The 17,592-nt window shown below is 41.7% G+C and overlaps 4 protein-coding genes across 11 annotated transcripts; 3 read left to right on the top strand and 1 right to left on the bottom strand.

Annotated features, from left to right (window-relative positions):
* The first annotated feature begins 1,848 nt into the window (after nt 1-1,848).
* LOC142373898 (ferritin, heavy subunit) lies at nt 1,849-3,881 on the top strand. Of its 4 annotated transcripts, none has more exons than XM_075457364.1 (5): nt 1,849-1,937; nt 2,582-2,685; nt 2,843-2,989; nt 3,092-3,217; nt 3,327-3,881. In XM_075457364.1, the coding sequence occupies exons 2-5, from the start codon at nt 2,584-2,586 to the stop codon at nt 3,474-3,476; spliced, it is 525 nt and encodes a 174-aa protein (XP_075313479.1). In that variant the 5' UTR covers nt 1,849-1,937; nt 2,582-2,583; the 3' UTR covers nt 3,477-3,881. The 4 variants fall into 4 exon arrangements, with proteins under 4 accessions (XP_075313479.1, XP_075313481.1, XP_075313482.1 ...); XM_075457366.1 differs by having other exon boundaries at nt 1,869-1,942; XM_075457367.1 differs by lacking the exon at nt 1,849-1,937 and adding an exon at nt 1,947-1,965.
* A 97-nt stretch (nt 3,882-3,978) lies between these two features.
* LOC142373897 (synaptotagmin-A-like) lies at nt 3,979-9,563 on the top strand. 3 transcript variants are annotated; one of them, XM_075457363.1, is made up of 9 exons: nt 3,979-4,552; nt 6,101-6,295; nt 6,890-7,065; nt 7,162-7,260; nt 7,420-7,587; nt 7,888-8,055; nt 8,235-8,352; nt 8,452-8,585; nt 8,679-9,563. In XM_075457363.1, the coding sequence occupies exons 2-9, from the start codon at nt 6,106-6,108 to the stop codon at nt 8,886-8,888; spliced, it is 1,263 nt and encodes a 420-aa protein (XP_075313478.1). In that variant the 5' UTR covers nt 3,979-4,552; nt 6,101-6,105; the 3' UTR covers nt 8,889-9,563. The 3 variants fall into 3 exon arrangements, with proteins under 3 accessions (XP_075313478.1, XP_075313477.1, XP_075313476.1); XM_075457362.1 differs by having other exon boundaries at nt 3,979-5,138; XM_075457361.1 differs by having other exon boundaries at nt 3,979-6,295.
* Nucleotides 9,564-9,744: 181 nt separating this feature from the next.
* On the top strand, nt 9,745-13,503 carry dnaaf3l (dynein axonemal assembly factor 3 like). 2 transcript variants are annotated; one of them, XM_075457610.1, is made up of 11 exons: nt 9,745-10,158; nt 10,728-10,834; nt 10,929-11,022; nt 11,112-11,266; nt 11,473-11,661; nt 11,824-11,946; nt 12,046-12,168; nt 12,299-12,443; nt 12,688-12,802; nt 12,945-13,019; nt 13,228-13,503. In XM_075457610.1, the coding sequence occupies exons 1-11, from the start codon at nt 10,077-10,079 to the stop codon at nt 13,367-13,369; spliced, it is 1,350 nt and encodes a 449-aa protein (XP_075313725.1). In that variant the 5' UTR covers nt 9,745-10,076; the 3' UTR covers nt 13,370-13,503. The 2 variants fall into 2 exon arrangements, with proteins under 2 accessions (XP_075313725.1, XP_075313726.1); XM_075457611.1 differs by lacking the exon at nt 13,228-13,503 and having other exon boundaries at nt 12,688-12,844; nt 12,945-13,006.
* Nucleotides 12,972-15,921, bottom strand: LOC142374095 (troponin T, slow skeletal muscle-like). 2 transcript variants are annotated; one of them, XM_075457612.1, is made up of 10 exons: nt 15,900-15,921; nt 15,703-15,721; nt 15,560-15,620; nt 15,346-15,462; nt 15,159-15,236; nt 14,907-15,020; nt 14,689-14,798; nt 14,431-14,521; nt 14,321-14,361; nt 12,972-14,011 (listed from the first exon to the last, which is right to left on the bottom strand). In XM_075457612.1, the coding sequence occupies exons 4-10, from the start codon at nt 15,442-15,444 to the stop codon at nt 13,966-13,968; spliced, it is 579 nt and encodes a 192-aa protein (XP_075313727.1). In that variant the 5' UTR covers nt 15,445-15,462; nt 15,560-15,620; nt 15,703-15,721; nt 15,900-15,921; the 3' UTR covers nt 12,972-13,965. The 2 variants fall into 2 exon arrangements, with proteins under 2 accessions (XP_075313727.1, XP_075313728.1); XM_075457613.1 differs by having other exon boundaries at nt 15,703-15,718.
* Between the last annotated feature and the right edge of the window lie 1,671 nt (nt 15,922-17,592).

Genomic DNA, 17,592 nt, shown 5'->3' with positions numbered 1-17,592 from the left:
TGGGGGAGCATCTGCCTGGAAAATAACTTGCTTTTTATGACATTTCAACACCTGCACACTGACATTACAACCTTATAATGCAGATGCTTCCCCGCCCCCACCTTTGTTTTTTTAATTTAACCTTCATTTAACCAAGAAATAAAAACTCTTTGAGATACAAAATCTCTTTCAAGAGCACCTTGGCCAAGATAGGCAGCAGCTAAGGTCAGCAGAAACACAAAATAAAATATCCAATGTATCGTACAAAAGGCATCATTGGGCATGGATAACAGGAGCGGTTTGTTGAAACGATGTGAAAACAATCATTTCATAAAGTGTGCCGTGGAGTGTAAGGGATGTAAGGATGGTGATGAGCCTCAGTGCTCCATGGTAGACGCTATTCCAATGCATGCGAGCATTGCAAAGACGCATGCATAGAAATAACGTCACCGTTATCGACTGCAGACATGAAAGTAGCTGCAACAAGTCTTTTTTGGTCTCGAAGGAAAGGCAAGACTTCATTCTAAGGATTTCACTTCAGTTTTTTTGCCAGTTGCTGGGTGGGAGGTTTGAAAGAGAAGCATTATCAAGTCACATTCCTGTTCAAAATTGTAGTGGCAGAACGCAAATATCTGACAATGTTTAAAGCCTACCGTTCCATCCTGACATTTTAGCACCACGAATAAGTCCTACACAATCTGCTTTTTCATTTATTCGAATGTCAGCACTACAAAGCATAAACATGACTTGTATGCATAGGTAAATCAATGATAAACAACTTAAGCAGAAAGAAGAAACACTTGAACAGTTATTCTAATCAACTTCTCTATGGTCACAACACTTAGTCAGTTCCTTAAAATCTCAATTTCTCTTTAACTGATTCAGAAGTTCACAGCTGTTTGCCAGATACTTCAACAACTTGAATTACGGTTACAGTCCTTCCTTTCTCATGCCTCTTTTTGAACGAGGCTGATCAAACACATACTTGTTTATGCTTTTATCTACTTGGGTTACACTTAATAGCTATCCAAAGGTTACACTAAATGTATAAAAGAATCTGAGACACCCATATAAAAGATAAAGGGTCAGACATCGAGAGCGGCCTTCAGTTCCAGTTCTTCACCTCGGCTCGAAAAAGGCCTTTCAATCACGGGATCACGGGATAACATTTGGGGGAGGGGTTGAATACGCTGCTGGCCCTAATCAATGACGGACACAGACTGTCCTCTGTAGTAATGGAAAAGTGCCATAATAAACTTCATTTTGAAACCTTTTATCCAACCCCTAAATAAAAGGAAGTTATTCGGGTAACTAAAGTACAAGAAATGCTAAAAAAAAAAGACTGAATCTAAGGCTGGGTGACATTCAGCCACTGGTGACGAGAGCTGATGGCAAGAATGAGGAGAGAATATAACACAGCGGGTTTGGGATTGAGCTGTTTCTAGAAAACACCATGAGACAGAAAATGGGTGTGACAAGATCTCATTTCATAGAAAGAAGCCATTTTCACACCTAAGAATAGCAAGAAAAACTGCTTTAACTCTGCTTACACTACACAACCGGAATAAAACTACTAAAAATAAGAGAGAAAAAAAGAGATAGAACATCTGTTCAGATTCAGACTATACAGACACATAAAATGGATGTCAAAGCTATCAGAGGAGCGGTTCTTTGTGAACGAATGAGTGAGTCTATGCATACAAAGATCTGAAAATGCTTTCCCTAAGATTTCAGGAGGCATGGGAGCCTCTCCTGCCTTGTACGTTTTCAATTAAGAATTTCATTCACCTTGCAACAATTAGTGGGCGTCAATCGCTTAAAAGAAAACGAAGGATAGGGGGCAGTAATGAGCTGTAGCGTCTTCCCCTCTCCCAACCTATAAAAAGAAAAAGAAGGCGTTTGTTCGGAGGGTCATCCTTGTAAACACGAAGGCAGCATCTTGTGACGGAATTGGCGAAGTAAGGTTTGAGTCATTTTCTAATCGAGGTGGGCGACTGAATGAAAAGGTGGCGTTTATCTGAAGCAGGCTTTTCCAACTGTAGTCAGGTTAGGCGCAGCTGACTGTTACCTAATCATTGTTTCTGTGGCGCTAATGTTATCTAACCAGCCAGCTTGCACTTCAGCTTCTGAGCGACCCCATTTGTTTAACTACAACTGTTAACAAAGCATTAGCGTGGTTAAGTTCTTGTGTAAAGTCTTCAAGAGAATTGGCGTCATCCGAGCTCCAGTTTAGCGGCACGCGCGCCTAACAGCGCGTGCTCACCTCAGCTTCAGGTGGAGATGTTGCATTCAACCTGAGCTCCTATCACTTCCTCACACATGACTGCTGTTGGGCTGGTGTTTAACTGAGCCCTTAAATATCAGTTGTGTAAAAGCCGGCCAGGCAAATGCGTGCAGAGCTTTATCACAAGCAGTCTTCTGGGGAAGCATACTGACCTCGAGCGTTTGTTAGTCAAGTTAGTCTCAGAGTGAAAGGTAAGAGGTGATTCATTTTCAACTGCTAAAACACTCTTTGTGGCGTGTGCGAGCACAGGATTTAAACTGCTACACTTTTCTTTTTTTACGATAGCCGCATTTGTTGCTGTGTTTTCCCGTCTTTTAGAAATGCAGTCTGCGGTGAAACAAAACTTCCACGCGGAGACCGAAGGAGACGTCAACAAGCTTATCAATGTGAAGCTCAGCGCTTCCTACACTTATCTGTCCTTGGTAAGTTTTCCCCTAGAGTAACAGCTGTATAAAGCATTTATTATGTAATGAATATCTCTGAATACTGGCCTCATTGCCGTGACTCCTCTTTCTGGTGTCTGTACTGTAAGCCCTGAATGTATTTCGTCTTGTTTTCTCTCTCTCCCATGTCTTGTAGGGGATGTATTTTGACAGGGATGATGTTGCCTTGCCAAATTTCTCCAGTTTCTTCCTGGAGCGCTCGGTAAAGGAGAGGGAACAGGCTGAGAAGCTGCTGGAATATCAGAACATGAGAGGAGGCCGGATTCTGCTTCAGACCGTCGCTGTACGTCTCGGTCAACAACGGGTGGCGTTTTCAAAAACCGTTAATGCAAGGAGTGGTTTACTTGGTGCAGCTGTTGATCCAAGTTTCAACTTTCTGTTCTAGAAGCCAAGCAAAGACGACTGGAGAGGTGGCCTGGATGCGTTGTCCTTTGCCCTGGAATACCAGAAGTCCTTAAACACATGTGTTCTTGACGTGCACCGCAGAGCTGGCACCAATAATGACCCACATGTAAGTCTGGATCTAGATAAATACGTACTTGTTTTTAGACTGTTGTATAGCTGTTTGATAGTAAACACCTAGCTTGATGATCACTTTTACCCATTTCTGTCTTTTGTAGCTGTGCGACTTCCTCGAGCAGGACTTCCTCATCGACAGCCATGATGCCATCAAGAAGCTGGGAGACTACGTGGGCAGCCTGACCCGCCTCACTGCTTCTGAGACTCAGGGCTCCATGGGAGAATACCTGTTCGATAAACACACTCTGTAAATGCCCTGGCAGTGCAGGTGACACAAGCTCCATATTTACAATATGCAAAGTAGGTCAATGGTGCATTTGTTTCAGTAAAGGTAACAATATTGACAATATTTGCACAGTTTACTCCAAAACTCCATTCTTGTACCAAAGGCACGAGAGAAAGTCAAGGCAGGTGAACTGGAAATATCTCTTAAAAAATAAATAAAACGTCTCAATAAAATGGTTAAGAAAACATCCATTTTCCAAAGCTGTTACCGTTAAATGAGTCGCTTGCTCGCATAGACTCTGTTTTATCATGTCATGCATTCCATTGTGTTGTGTTTCAGCCTGTTTTTGTGAAAGCGCCTGAGTCAAATCAGGAATTCAAGGGTTTTTTTAAATCTGAGAAAAGGCATTAAAACATTCATTAAAATCCAACTTTTGTCCTATTTCTTTCTGCATGTTAACATGTCCGCTTATCTGCTTTTTCATCATGCAGTCTGAGCATGTTTTCATGCTGTGTCATGTCTGCACCTATAGGACACAGAGTAGATAACCGTCGGACTTTGCTTACCCACCAACTGGGTGTTTTGAGCTTACCATTACACCACTGCATTTTGTGGTTGTAAAATGATGACTGCTTTTAGTGGAATTATACGTTTCTGTAAAGAAAAGGTTCAGGTGCAGAGGCCTGCTGACGGTGTGCATCACGTCAAGGTCGTGAGCCGTTGTTGCTCAGTTAATTTTTCACTTGCCTTTAAGTAATCAGACCTGGAGGCGTTTTAGATGAACTGTGTCAATATTGTGAGAGCTTCAATTCCTCATCTGATTTGTTTGACTTTTATGTGAAGGGATATAAAGTTACTTATATCTTATATAAGGTGTGTGTGTATATATTATTATTATTATTATACATGATAGTTCCTGTTGGTTAGCTTACTCGGTCGGCTACAAAAAGCACCGAAGAGGAATTCAGTTTGCTAAAGCCCAATCGTAAATTCTTAAAACTTTCTATTCCACTGTTGGTGTTGTCTTTTACAGTTGATTGGCCACTGGTAAACCCAGATGTAGCAGTGCGAACACATGGCAGAATGCCTGAGGATTACCAGGTAGTGCTCTAAATAAGGGTGTGTGTGGTACTTTACAGTAACATGGCAAGCCAAGGGATGGGGAAATGGATTGTCCGCTCTTACTAAAAGTTGTTTGATTGATAACGTGGGCAGCTATGCAGAGGGGATTAGTGGAAGGCTGGATGCACTCCAATCTCTTCAGTCCGATGGGTAAACACAAACACAACTGCCACGGATGCAATAAACGGTCACTTGCCACCTAAGTGGCGGGGGGAAGCCTTAAATTTCTCTGTCGAATTTAGAACGGTGCCTTGAAAAAACAAGCTGAAAAGCTGTTGGTTTTTGTTCTTTCTTGGTCAGACGAAAGCAACAGATGTGTTGTCAGCCTTCTAATATCAGGAGGAGGGGTGGGGGGCGGATTAAATGATAGCACTGCTCTAGTAATTTGCCAGTGCTTTGATGGAAAGGGTTTCAGGGAGCCTGCCAGTCAGAGACAGCAGCATCCCGAAAGGACTGATAAGTGTTTAAGGGGAACAAACCACCTAAAGTTGAGGTAATTCGAAACACACTTAAAGCCAAAAGTTGGTCCAACAGGTCTTTGTGCATTGAGGGGACCCATCAACAGGTAGGTACATTTTTGTTACGTACCTTTTTTTCGTAATACACCTGGTGAGAAGAAAAAATATTTTTTTCTTCGCGATCAGATTTTAAGCAAACCCACTTGAAAGTACGAGCAACCTTGTGGGGGGTTTCTTTGATGTGATTTGCTTTGTGTCGTCATTTGACAAATGTATGATAAGAAATTTGACATTTTTGGCAGATACAAACCGTGTCTTTGTTTTTTGGGTCTGTCGGGTAAAAGGTTTCCTGATGGGATGTTTTTTTTTTTTATATCCTTTTAATCGTGTTATAGAATTCTGTGTTTTTTTAAAGACTTGTGAGAAAAATCTTGTGTTTGACTTTAGCGAATAGATAACCCATAATATATTTAGGCAAAATGATAGATTCTGAGATTTTATTGGTTGTTGTCAAGTTGAATGTGGGGTAATCCATAAAAACAACTAATAAAAAGACTACAGTTTCTCTGAATCCTGACTTTAGTCAACTGGGATTAACTTTCAAATCCCAAAAATAAACAAACGGCACAACAGAAAACTTCCGAAAAACGGCTTGACGGGGTGAAAACCTGGTCTGTGTGAGGAATATTGAGAGATGAGACCAGACTCTATTTATAAAGGCTTTGAGAATCTCTGATTTCGGATTAATATTGCACTACCAGAGTTTAATCCAGTCCCCACCAGAGACCACAGAAAAACGGGGATGGGATGAATGTGGGAGTGAAAGTGTGGGTTATGGGATGGAGGAGATGACATGGTATGAGAGTAACAGAAGGATTAGGGTCAGCCATGTTGAGCATCTGGCTTAGAGATGTCCTGTGCTCCTGGTCTATAAGGCAACATACAAACGCAGGGATTACACAGTATACATGTGAAAATGGGCTGTGACTCACTGTATGTGTCAACTAGACAGGCAGGGTAACAGACTCACACAGCCTGAGTCGAGGCACTGATTCTGCTGTTTTGACAGCCGGCATGAGGCTGGTCAGCGATGGGGTCCGGGTCCGGAGGACTGCTGAGCCATCCGAACCAGAATCGAAGGGAGCAACAGAGCCAGCTCATCATGAGCACACTCAGCCAGAGCACCACGAACACTCGCACACAGAACATCACGACTACAACCAAATAAAGGAGAAGTTCATGAATGAACTGAATCATCTGCCAAGTAAGGTTCTTAAATCATTCACAACATGAGAAAGTACCACATAACATAATGTACATGTTGAAACAAAATGTTGCCACATTATCAAAATTTTACAACGAGTATAAGGTCTTTTTTTTTTTTCTTATAGCTAAGATACAGATTTATGTCTAAGAGATTCTTGTTTTGGACTTTCAAATAGTTGTTTCATCAAAATATGAACTAGTTTTTGTTTGGATTTTGGTCATTACATCAACCACAGCAACATTTGTGCCAACGTTAACTCCTGCTTATGAGACCAGGGTTGAGGCACTTAATGATGAGCTACTTCTGATGGTGGCTGTGGTTGTACAGAGCCACTCCCAACTGGAAGTATGTTATTAACTGATTGTGGAGAAGGGTGTTACTGACCAAACACACGCTCAGCAAACCGTTACTGAGATAAGTGAGTGCTTTAAAAAATGTTAAAGTCAAGAAACTTGAAATGCCACTTCAAAGTTTTGTTTTCAATTCGAGAAAAGGACAAAGAACATTGAACGATCCGACATGAATGATCGATTCTCTTACTCCCATTTTGTATAGAGTGAGTACTGATCTGCCAATTCACCTCTTCTGCAGTTCCCATGTGGGCAGTGGCAGCCATTGTTGTGGTGGTCCTAGTTTTGGTGGCGTGCCTCATCTTCTGTATTTTCAAAAAATGCTTTGGAAAAAAGAAAAAGCCAAAGAAGGTCAGGGAAAGGAAGGCGGGTCGCCGCAGAAAGGCAAAGGACGGGGAAGGAGAGGGTGGCGATAAGGTGAGTTACTCCAGATTTATTTTTTCTGCTGTCTTACCTGGTTATGAGCCTGACAACGATGATGAATAACCATTGCACTGTTGTTTTGTCTCGTAGGACGGGGAGCCGAAGAAGGAGGGTGAGGAAGAGGAGAAAGAACAGGAGAAGTTGGGTAGACTGGAGTTCTCCTTGGACTACAACTTCACAGACTGCCAGGTGAGATCCGCACGGAAACATCGACAATTCCACCAAACGCAGTCCTGTCAGGAGTCAGAATATAAGGACACCTAAATGACACAAAAGCAGAAATAAACTCTTATTTTAAAACCATGTTTGATGAAGATCATTCTGACATGCGTTGTCTTTCCTCTGAAGCTCATAGTGGGCATCCTTCAGGCTCAGGACCTTGCTGCTATGGACATGGGTGGAACCTCAGACCCCTATGTCAAAGTCTTTCTCTTGCCTGACAAAAAGAAGAAGTACGAGACCAAGGTTCAGCGCAAAAACCTGTGCCCTGTTTTCAACGAAACTTTCATCTTTAAGGTACCTCACGTCTGACGAGCCTTTGTCTGGTCTGTCAGATGTCCCAGCTGGAGTTCTGGGCTGTCAGTGAGATAATGTCTCTACCCCTTAATGGCTAGAAATTTGGTCTATGTCTCTTCCTCATCTTCAGTCTTACATTGCCTGAATGACATATGTGCAGACATCCCCATCCATTCTCCTGCCATTCTATGCTATGCTTCGCTGTTGCTGCGCCAGATGTCAGATTCTGTTGCATGTGAACAAAACAGCTTACTTTCTGACTATTTTGCATCTAAATTTTGTGATGGCCTCTCTTTCTAGATTCCATATGCAGAGTTGGGCGGAAAGACTTTGATCCTGCAGGTTTTCGACTTTGATCGCTTCTCCAAGCATGATATGATTGGTGAAATAATGATTCCCATGAACAGCATTGATTTGGGCCAGCCTATGCAACAATGGAAGGACTTGGAGAGTGGTGAGAAGGAGGAGGTAAAAAAATAGGATAAACATTTGCACTAAAAAGTGACATAGAAACATGCAATTTATATATAAATGTCTTACAAAAAAACAGACTGTTCAATCACTTGTAAAAAAAAATTTAAAAAAAGGAAACAATGAAAATAAGCAGCTATATAACTTCCCAACACTTTCCAAAAATGTCCTTTCAGCAAGAGAAACTGGGTGATATTTGCATTTCTCTACGCTATGTACCTACTGCTGGGAAACTGACAGTAAACATCATGGAGGCCAAGAATCTTAAGAAAATGGATGTCGGTGGCTTATCAGGTAAACACGCCTCGTGCCATTGACCACGTCTATCATTCTGTCTGATATTTGCTCAACTGACTGTAAAAAGCTGCTTACCCCTTTCTCATCTTTTCCAAGACCCCTTTGTGAAGATTGTTCTGCAACAAAATGGAAAGCGTATCAAGAAGAAGAAGACAACGGTGAAGAAAAATACACTCAACCCTTACTTTAACGAGAGTTTCAGCTTTGAGGTCCCCTTTGCGCAAATACAGGTAGGGTTTACATCACTGATCACTGTTAAGTGAGACGTGATAGTGTCAAAAAAGTGTGATTGCATTTTCATATTTTTTTGTTTTTCCTATCAGAAAGTACAGGTGGTCATCACAGTGTTTGACTATGATAAACTTGGGAGCAATGACGCCATTGGAAAGACCTTTATGGGTTATGGAGCTACGGGTGTGGGTCTGCGTCACTGGTCGGATATGCTCGCCAATCCCAGACGTCCGGTGGCCCAGTGGCACACTCTTCTGCCCGAGGAAGAAGTTGATGCAGCACTCAAGGCAAAACCTCGCTAGAGTCACGCCTCGGTGGAATCCAAGGCTGCCGAGAAGTAATTTGGTGTTGAACTTGTTGTTTTTCATGTAATGGTGTGTTCTGCTTTCATTTTGTTTCCTCTGAGATACAGACGGGTGAAACATTAAAGGAATAAATAGCGTTAAGTGGCTCAGTAAGCTGTTAGGGTGTTTTAATTGCCCTATAGGACTGTCTTCCAGGAAGTTGCCACTTCCATCAGAATAAAAAATGCATCATGGGATAGAGGTGTTTCCTTTGTATTTATTTGCAGTGACTTCTTCTTCCATACGGACAAGGAAAATGGTTCAGGTTTTCTAATTTGGCACCTGTCTGTACTGTGTGTATGTGTGTGTGTGTGTGTGCAGGCATATGTGTTATATGAATTTTCTTTTACATTTGATTTAAAAAAAACCTTGACTTTTCCTATGTACCTTTCACTGTAAACCAACATGACTATTTGTATACTTGGAAAACAGTTATTTGTTATTAGTCATTTGCCTACGCCTAGGCATAGGCCTTTAGACCTGTGTATACACAGTCAATTATATGCTTTGAAATGTTTATTAGCACTAATGATATAATAGAGTTTCTCCATGTTATTTGTCCACTGAGCCTTTTTGCTCGTTTTGTAGTGCTGTGGTGCGACAGTCAAGTGAAGTGCAAATAAATCTACACTGAAACGCTTCCCATCATTGCTTTCTTTTCTTTCCTTTTTGGTAAATTTAAATGTGATAGGTCATTTGTTTACGTAATATTATTTTGTCGATCCTTTTTCAATATATGAGTGAAACTTATAGGCCTTCACCGGCAGGTGGCGTCTGTCTTTCCCACTTTGATAGAGTTGCCTAGCAACAGAAGCCAAACTTTATGATCAGACAGTCAGCAGCATTCTATTCTAAGTTGTTATTATACAGTGGAGGAGGTTTTTACTCGGTTTGATAAGATTTTGTAATAGCTTACAACAGGTTCTTGGCAACATAATACGGCTTGAGACGGGCCACTGCATCGGACACTAGCTAAAATCCCAAGCTAACTTTATCTAACGTACGATACGCGTTAATTAGCATTCTGTCTTAGCTTAGCATTGTGTGCTCACTGACACTGTGGCGTACAGCAGTTTATTTGGTCTTGATACACAGCTGTCACCCAGATACAGCTCCTTGTCTCCTTTCTGTTGTTGACATCACAAGATGAGTGCTGGACGGGCGTCTGAGGGTGCGGGTTGCATCGCTTGGTGGGGTTTTAGTCCCGCGCGCGACCTGCACAGTATGGGTGAGACCCTCGCGACTTGTTACAGAGATTACATAGCCTGACTCTTTGCCAATTTACTGAGCTTTTGTGTAATTTTAGCACACGATTATTCAGTATTTTAATTTTACTCGTCTTTATTTATCTGAAGAAGGTAAATATACATTTACCTTGATTTTAAAGTAATGCAGCCGTAGTTGATTAATCCTCTGACTCCATTGTCCCCCACGTGAGGTTTTTAGAAGATAAAACACTTTTTTGAACAATAAATTAGATTAGATTAAGGTTTAGATTTAGGTGTTTAAATTAACACCCCCTTCGGTTGTTTATCCAACTATAATGCAATAATATAATATTAAAAACAATACAATTAAACAGAATTTTCGAAAAGAAAACTGGCTATATAGTATGTTAGATATCAAACTACCTTTTCTCACCACAAATGAAATAAATGTATTTGTTGCCAAACTTCCTTTCAAATGCAGATATAACTTTTCACTCAAACCAACAACACTGCCTTGCTTAAGTGTCTAGTTAAAAAAGTATGCATTTATGTGTTAGAACTACCTCGTGTTTTTTCTGTCTGTGCCTAGGCCCTATGAGACATGAAGGAGACATCAATGTCTTACTGGTGGGCAGCGGAGATCCGAGACATATTTTGAAGACCATTGCTGGCTTGCAGGACAAACAAAGTCTTCATGTGAGCTACAGTCTCTGAAACAGTCCTGTTACCCTTGAGAACAGGTGACTAACAAGTGCGAGGCACAAATCTTTTCTTCTATGCTGCGCTGCAGGTATGGGTGATAGAAAACAGCATGGAGGTGGTGGCTAGGCAGCTCCTGCTCCTCTACCTTGCACTGATGCCCCATGAAATAATGGGAATTAATGGTCGGTGGGATTTTGGTGAATTATTAATTTAGTAAAATCCAGATGGGTCCTACATCTCTAGTTTGTCTTGTCCTGTTATCTCTTTTCAGAGAAGACAGAGGTTTTCCTGGAGGTGTTTGGGAACAGTGAAATCCGCAGTCAGACAGAGGAGACACTGCGACGAGCAGCAACACAGCTCTCTCTGTGTGTTACTGAAACGCTGGACACGGCCACTCACACCTGCCTGGACACGACTCTTCTCAAGGTAAAACATTGTGTCAAACAAGCTTCTTGTTCTGTGTATCAGTAAGTCCTTATTTTAGTGGAATATTTCATTCAGCAGGGGCCTGTTTCAATCACGCCCGTGTAAAACTAGATTTGAGGTAACATGCATAGTGAAGAAAGCGCTGCGGTGCAAGTGCTTCACAAAGTTTGACCAAGTTGAATTTTGTTCACTGAGCATTTCTACAGTTCAAGGAGCGAGATGAGCTAGCAAGGATATTCAAGATGTGGATCCAGTCGTCTTCATCTGAGCATCCCGCTTCTGCATCGATGTCCAAGGCCTGGGATTATCGGGTCAGGCAGCATCTCGGTACGCGCTACGACTCCAAAAAGGGCTGCTTTGACTGGGACCTTACAATGAAGCTGCACGAGAAAGGGGTAACGATTCATTTTGAGTCTTATCGTTTGTTTTGATATTGAAATGTAAGGCTCCAATTTGAACATAAACAGCTCGTTACAGAAATTGTCATTCATGACCAACTTTGAGGTTTACAGGCTGTACTGAGGAATGTAAACTCTTTCTCTATTCATTGTGTGCAGTGCGGTGTCATTAACAAACACCAATATGTGCGATGGCGAGAGCAGGGACTGGCGTTTGAAATGAGGGAAGGTGTCTACCAAATAACCAATCCGACGTTGCTCTCTCCCAGAGTGTTTAGTCAGGTGAGGGCTAATCTGTTTTGCTGCACAGCGTACAAATCAAATGATATTAAGGAACGTGGTTTTATATGTGTGAGTGTGTGTGTGTGTGTGTCTTTGCAGAGAGGGGACAAAGTGGCCTTCAGGGGTTACTGGGGAGACATCGTTTCAAGTCCCTATCTCTCCTTTGGCATTGAAAGCGATGACAAGAGCCTGCTGAAAACACAGAATGGGCAACACATCAAAGTAAAACAACGGCAAAGATTAGACATGAGATTTGAATTTCCATTTATTTTCATTATGCACTTGAAGCTGTGCTAAAAAAAGAACATGTGAATGTCTACTTTTGCCATCCTTTCCTTCTCCTCATGTGCAGACAGCCCAGGATATTTCCTTTGCAAACCTTCAGGGGTTATTCGAGTCCCTGTCCAGTAGACGGAGCTGCCTCACAGCTTCTAAGTCAGACACAGAGGCAGGAGAGGCATCCGCAAGAGCTGACCAGAACTCCATCACGATCAGTGGTAAAAGGCTTTTAAAACTAGCCTTAGGTACAGTCAGATTGGAGTCAAAATGGCAGCTCACACATCTGCAGTGGTAATTCAAATTGCAGGATTTGTTTTTTTTTTTTTGTTTTTGCCGTTTCAGGGGTGATCTAAAATACTTTCTGCTCACCAGTCTATAACAGATCACTTCTCATCCTTGTTAAGCCTCTTTTGATGTTTTGATAACAGCAACTAAAACTCTCACTTCCACAAATCTTCTCAGACTTGATGCACCTGAACGGGGTCTCCGTGACATTTCTGCCTATGGACTCGCTTGAAAAACTGCCAGAGAAACAGAAATACTCCCACTTCTTCAACGCATTTTTTTTCTCTGTCGGGTGAGATTTTCTGTGGGTACCAGCAAAATAATTTAATTGGATGTAAGTACTTACTATGCACCTTGACTGCAGACTACAGATCTGACTGCTGAACACGTTTCATTTCTTTGTTTCTGTTTCCCCCTCCGTCTACACTGTGAAGCTGCGTGCACCAGTTGGGCCCCGTGATTAGACAGATTGCAGCACCAGACGCTGTGCTTGTCTTGGAGCTGGCCAAGTGAGGGTTTTTATTGTAACATGGCTCGTTACCATGGTGACTGTACAGTTACTAAAAGCATGGGGACTGCTGTGTGATTACACACTATTTGCATTTGGGTATCACATATTTCTATGCGCCATGTCCCAAATTTAATGGCATTACTTTTTAAAGTTAAGTGTGACAGTGACTGTGGCCTTTGCATTGAAGTTGCGTTCGTGTGTCTCAGGTACATTTTGGATCTGAACAAAGAGCAAGAAGCAGGCTTTGCGAAGAAAGTGGCGAGCATGGCTCTGGATGCTGGATTTGAACCGCGGCACGAGGGAAGCAGTGATGACATCCATGCTGTTTTCATACAACACAAGCAGTGAAGGTGGTTTACTTCATCACAGTGGTCTATGTCATGTGACATGATAACTGTACACAGTTTTTGGTTTTTTGAATTTGCCTTTTGTACCTTCGCAAGTAATTGCATGCTTTGAAATATCATACAAAAACCTTAAAATGTTTGCGCTCTTCAATAACAGCGTGGTTATTATACACAATGACACATCACATTATCTGTCCTAGGGAGAGTTATCTCAACAAGATGCAAAGGACAGTTAGAGCGGTGAAGCTTGATAGCACAGACGGAATTTAATTTCAAGCTTATCTGCCGATATGTAAAAATTGTTAGAAAACTCAGTTCGTAATTTACGTTAATTTGTTTACAGCTTTGAATCTTTATTTTTGACATTTCAACAGTAATAACAATCATTTTGTTTCTAGTTTAAATTAAATATGCATGCATTTTTTGATAATGGCGGATGCAAGTTTAAATTCATGCTTTCCGATAAAGATCCCACAGAAATCCATCACAAGTCGCTTAGCTGAAGTGATAAAAGCTGCAAAGGTGCTGCAGTCCCGTCCTAAAAACTAGCGAAGCGTCTCCTTGTTAGTTTGTGCCTCCTGTATGTATTGCGTGGGTTCACTTCCAGCGTCCTCCAACCTTCCCTTTCCCGTGAACCTTTTTGCTGCGTAAAGACAAGAGGAAATTTCAAGCTGATTACAAGCTGTCGTCACAGTACAGACAAGCATTTCTTACTTTGGTTATTTTTAAAAAGCAGAAGTCGTTCTGTTTCCCTTTAAGCATAACTAAGTTATGAAAATATCCTAGATGTGTGCATCCTGTTTGAAAAGAAGCACTAAAATCAACACTTGCAAAAACTGCAGCCTGTTATTTGTGACATGTTTGCATAGTCAAACACACAAGGTGCTCTACTTTGCTCGCTTCAGGTGTGGAAGTTCAAAACAATGAATCATGGTGATAAGCAGTGACTCACAATTTCTGAGCATGTTGGATTCTGTTCAGGAGGACATTGATCTGAAAAAAAAAAAAAAACGCCATCAGAATGTGTTTTAAGAACTAACCTTACATAGCTTATGGGCTCACCTCATATCTCTGCCTCTTCATCTTTTCAGTCAGGTCAAACTTCTCTGATTCCAGCTGGTGGATCCATTCCCACATCTCTTTAGCTCTGTCTCTGAAACGCATGGACAGCTTTGGATCACAGACGGATACAAAATCCCTCCAAAATGCACCAGGCCTGCCCAGCTAGCATTTCTAAAACATGAACCTATACAATGAACACTTATCAGAAACATACCAAAATGAAAAAATACACCCGTTCTTTATGAGCCCTTCACTGACCTCAGGTCGTCTTCTCTCAGGTTCTCGATAGCCAGCGGTTTGCGTCTGTCTGCCAGAGTCTTCTTCTTGATCTCCCTTGCGGTCTGCCGTTTGCCTCGTTTTTGCTCTGCCTGCATGAAACACACACTTGTCGTTGTCAGGTTATTTACTTCAACCTAAAATGCTCTCCACAAACTTACAGTATCACGCATCACACCTGCCTATGAGTATACACTGACCTTAGCGAGGAACCCTCCAAAATGAGCCCCCATGTTGGAGAGAACCTTCTTCTTCTTGGCCTCATCCTCTGCCCTCTTCTTCGCCTCTTCGTCCTCTTTCCTTTGTCTCTCCTCCTGTAAAAGTCACCTTCAACTGGTTAAAGCATTTCCCATTGTGTTTGATTTGCTCCCGTACAGTGCGTTTGGCCAAGATAATGTGATCTAAGCATGTTATGGGATGGAGAAAACATGTGCAATGAAATAATGAATTACAGCAATCCGTGTCTGTCTGCAGCGCTCTTTTTCAGCCCTCACACGCTGCTGCTCAGCTCTCTCCGCTCGCCGGTTCTCCTGAAACAAAAAGCAGACATTAGCACATCGCCCCTTTAATAACTATAAAGCCTGACAGTACCCTATTAGGGGAAAAGTGCAAAATAATAGACAAACACAAATGCTTTACAATTCTTTCTTTCAGTGCAATCAGCTCCCCTTCCTCTTTCTTCCTCTGCTCAAAGTGGACATCAATCAGAGTCTGCAGCTCCAGGAGGTCTTTCTCCATTCTTTTCCGGTGGATGTCCTAACAGGGGAGATCGGTGGTCACACAAATTTAGGGTTTTTCTCTGAGAGGTTTGGACACAGTCGTTCCCTTAAACAAAAGTCTTGAGGGAACATACATCAAAGTCAACTCTCTCCCCCTCTGGGATTTTTGGTGCAGCGTGCTGTGTGACCACTGGCCTGTAAAACAACACGAGCTCATGTTAATAAACAAATTCACATTACATACAAGTATTTCTAATTCCCAGACATATATTCTTACTTGTATTTGGGCCGCTCTTCTTCAACGTGACAGCCAGAGGAGCAGAGACAATGTCAATTAGTTGTTTAGTTTGTTTGTTTTTTCCACAATTAAAATGACTTAAAGTTTAAATGTAGAAGACAACATGGTATGAGAGATTACAAAGCATGGTTCTAAAGTATGGTTGCTATCAATAAAACACAACTTCACAGTCTCACCTTCCTCTCCCTGCTCCTCATCTTCCTCTGGTGAAAGACAATGATAGTGGGATTGAGTTCAGAAAAAAAGATGTATTTTAGGATTATTAGATTTATAAACCACCGTCCTTACCGTCATGAAGCTCTCTAAACAAAGCAAGTGAAACAAACGCATTAGACATGCCATAAAACAGATGAATGCGTCATAAATGAACGTGGTCGGACTGGATTGACTCACCCGTGCTCTTCTACACAGGACATTGCAACACTGGAGAGAGACCACAAATGTAATAGAGTAGTGAGTACTTTCATAAATAAGGATAACTCTTCCCCAACAAGTCAGAATTTCACGAGCTAAAGAAGTGGAGCACAGGCAGCGGAAGAATCCGGTAGGTTTGAATGCAGATCCAGAACATTTCTTTCTTTAAATGTGGGGAATTAGTTTGGTCTGACAATGATAAGGTCTCTAAAATTCAGCTGATACAACTTATGAAGTGATATTTACATAATAAACTGACAAAATCATGATCTCATATAACGTCCTGCGTAGGAAAAAAAAACAATGAGATTAATGGAAAAGCTAGGAATAGAAGAAGCCAGAGGGTCAACAGAACCGAGCATCCTGTTACCCAGGATAAGAGTGAGAGACCAACTGTCAAATCCTCTTGTTTAATTTGATTTACAAGAGAATGTGGGATAGAGACATTAAGCAGGTCGGCTGCCTTCTGTTAACACCAGCCAAGGCCTTCGTCATCTACTTGCTGTCTCACTTAATTCGAAGGGGAACTTAATGTGTCATGAGCCCAATAAATAGTTCAGCTATTCTAATCCCTGCCTTTCACGCTCATATTCATGTTCTAGTGTTCCTTTTTCAAGCAGGTGGAGTATTTTATATTCAAACGGTGCAAAGTCGAAACCATCCGACGGGCTGCAGTTGAACAGAACAAGCATGTCTATGCGTTTCTGCAAAGGTGCTCCAGAGCTCAGCCAGTTTTCAAAGCCCACTCAGACTGCCTGTCTTTGGGCATATTAACACAGCAGTTGCTCCCATGAGACGGCCCCAGTGTCTCAGATCCCTTTATAGTTCATTTTCAGCCAAGATCTCAGAGTATGAGAATGTGGATCTGAATCAACAGAGCCTTGGACAAAAGGCTGATGAAGGATTGGGAGAGGAATTCGTCACATTGCTTCACTGTTGGCTAAACTGGCTGAGAGAGGACAGGAGGGCACCAGAAATAAACTTGCCATATTGATGATGGTCATGTTTAATTTCAAACCTCTATTACACCTTCATCAGCACACAATCACCCTCTAGTGGGTCCAGTGTTTAGTATGTATGATAATCCCAAACTTTAAAAAAATACTGCAGGAATGAAATGTCTATCAGGTTGAAAAGTCGTGATACGAGTGTGTTTATTTTACATGATTTTTACCCGACGTTGTTTAACGTTTTAAAGCATCTAGATCAGATTGTCTGTTTGTTCACTCTCGTTTGAAGGCTTAAAAGGGATCAAATGTCCAAAGTGAGAATAACCTTCATCGCATTCTAAGGTAATACAGGGAATTTCTTTTAGGAAACATCTGCCATATCCAACACCCGCAAATTCCTGAGGCTGAAGCTGGAAGGATGCTGGAAAGCTTCGACAAAACAGACTTTGACAGACTCTCTTCACGCAGCACATTACATTATCAGTGGATCTGTTAGAAAAATATC

Source organism: Odontesthes bonariensis, chromosome 23 (assembly GCF_027942865.1).
Source record: "Odontesthes bonariensis isolate fOdoBon6 chromosome 23, fOdoBon6.hap1, whole genome shotgun sequence".
Classification (NCBI taxonomy): Eukaryota; Metazoa; Chordata; class Actinopteri; order Atheriniformes; family Atherinopsidae; genus Odontesthes; species Odontesthes bonariensis.
This window is presented reverse-complemented; position numbering and strand designations above follow the sequence as displayed.

Excerpts from the sequence above, each read along its gene's own strand:
- LOC142374095 (XM_075457612.1), bottom strand. The coding sequence starts at position 15,444 with ATGGAGAAAGACCTCCTGGAGCTGCAGACTCTGATTGATGTCCACTTT. Across the intron at positions 14,522-14,688 it reads CTGAGAGAAGACGACCTGAG|AGACAGAGCTAAAGAGATGT; the intron begins GTCAGTGAAGGG and ends CATGCGTTTCAG. Across the intron at positions 14,012-14,320 it reads ATCCAACATGCTCAGAAATT|CAAAAAGGTTCACGGGAAAG; the intron begins GTGAGTCACTGC and ends GTCTTTACGCAG.
- dnaaf3l (XM_075457610.1), top strand. The coding sequence starts at position 10,077 with ATGAGTGCTGGACGGGCGTCTGAGGGTGCGGGTTGCATCGCTTGGTGG. Across the intron at positions 10,159-10,727 it reads GCGCGACCTGCACAGTATGG|GCCCTATGAGACATGAAGGA; the intron begins GTGAGACCCTCG and ends GTCTGTGCCTAG. Across the intron at positions 12,169-12,298 it reads AGAATGGGCAACACATCAAA|ACAGCCCAGGATATTTCCTT; the intron begins GTAAAACAACGG and ends CCTCATGTGCAG.
- LOC142373898 (XM_075457364.1), top strand. The coding sequence starts at position 2,584 with ATGCAGTCTGCGGTGAAACAAAACTTCCACGCGGAGACCGAAGGAGAC. Across the intron at positions 2,990-3,091 it reads TTCTGCTTCAGACCGTCGCT|AAGCCAAGCAAAGACGACTG; the intron begins GTACGTCTCGGT and ends TTTCTGTTCTAG. Across the intron at positions 3,218-3,326 it reads GCACCAATAATGACCCACAT|CTGTGCGACTTCCTCGAGCA; the intron begins GTAAGTCTGGAT and ends TGTCTTTTGTAG.
- LOC142373897 (XM_075457363.1), top strand. The coding sequence starts at position 6,106 with ATGAGGCTGGTCAGCGATGGGGTCCGGGTCCGGAGGACTGCTGAGCCA. Across the intron at positions 7,066-7,161 it reads AAGGAGAGGGTGGCGATAAG|GACGGGGAGCCGAAGAAGGA; the intron begins GTGAGTTACTCC and ends TTTGTCTCGTAG. Across the intron at positions 8,056-8,234 it reads AGAGTGGTGAGAAGGAGGAG|CAAGAGAAACTGGGTGATAT; the intron begins GTAAAAAAATAG and ends ATGTCCTTTCAG.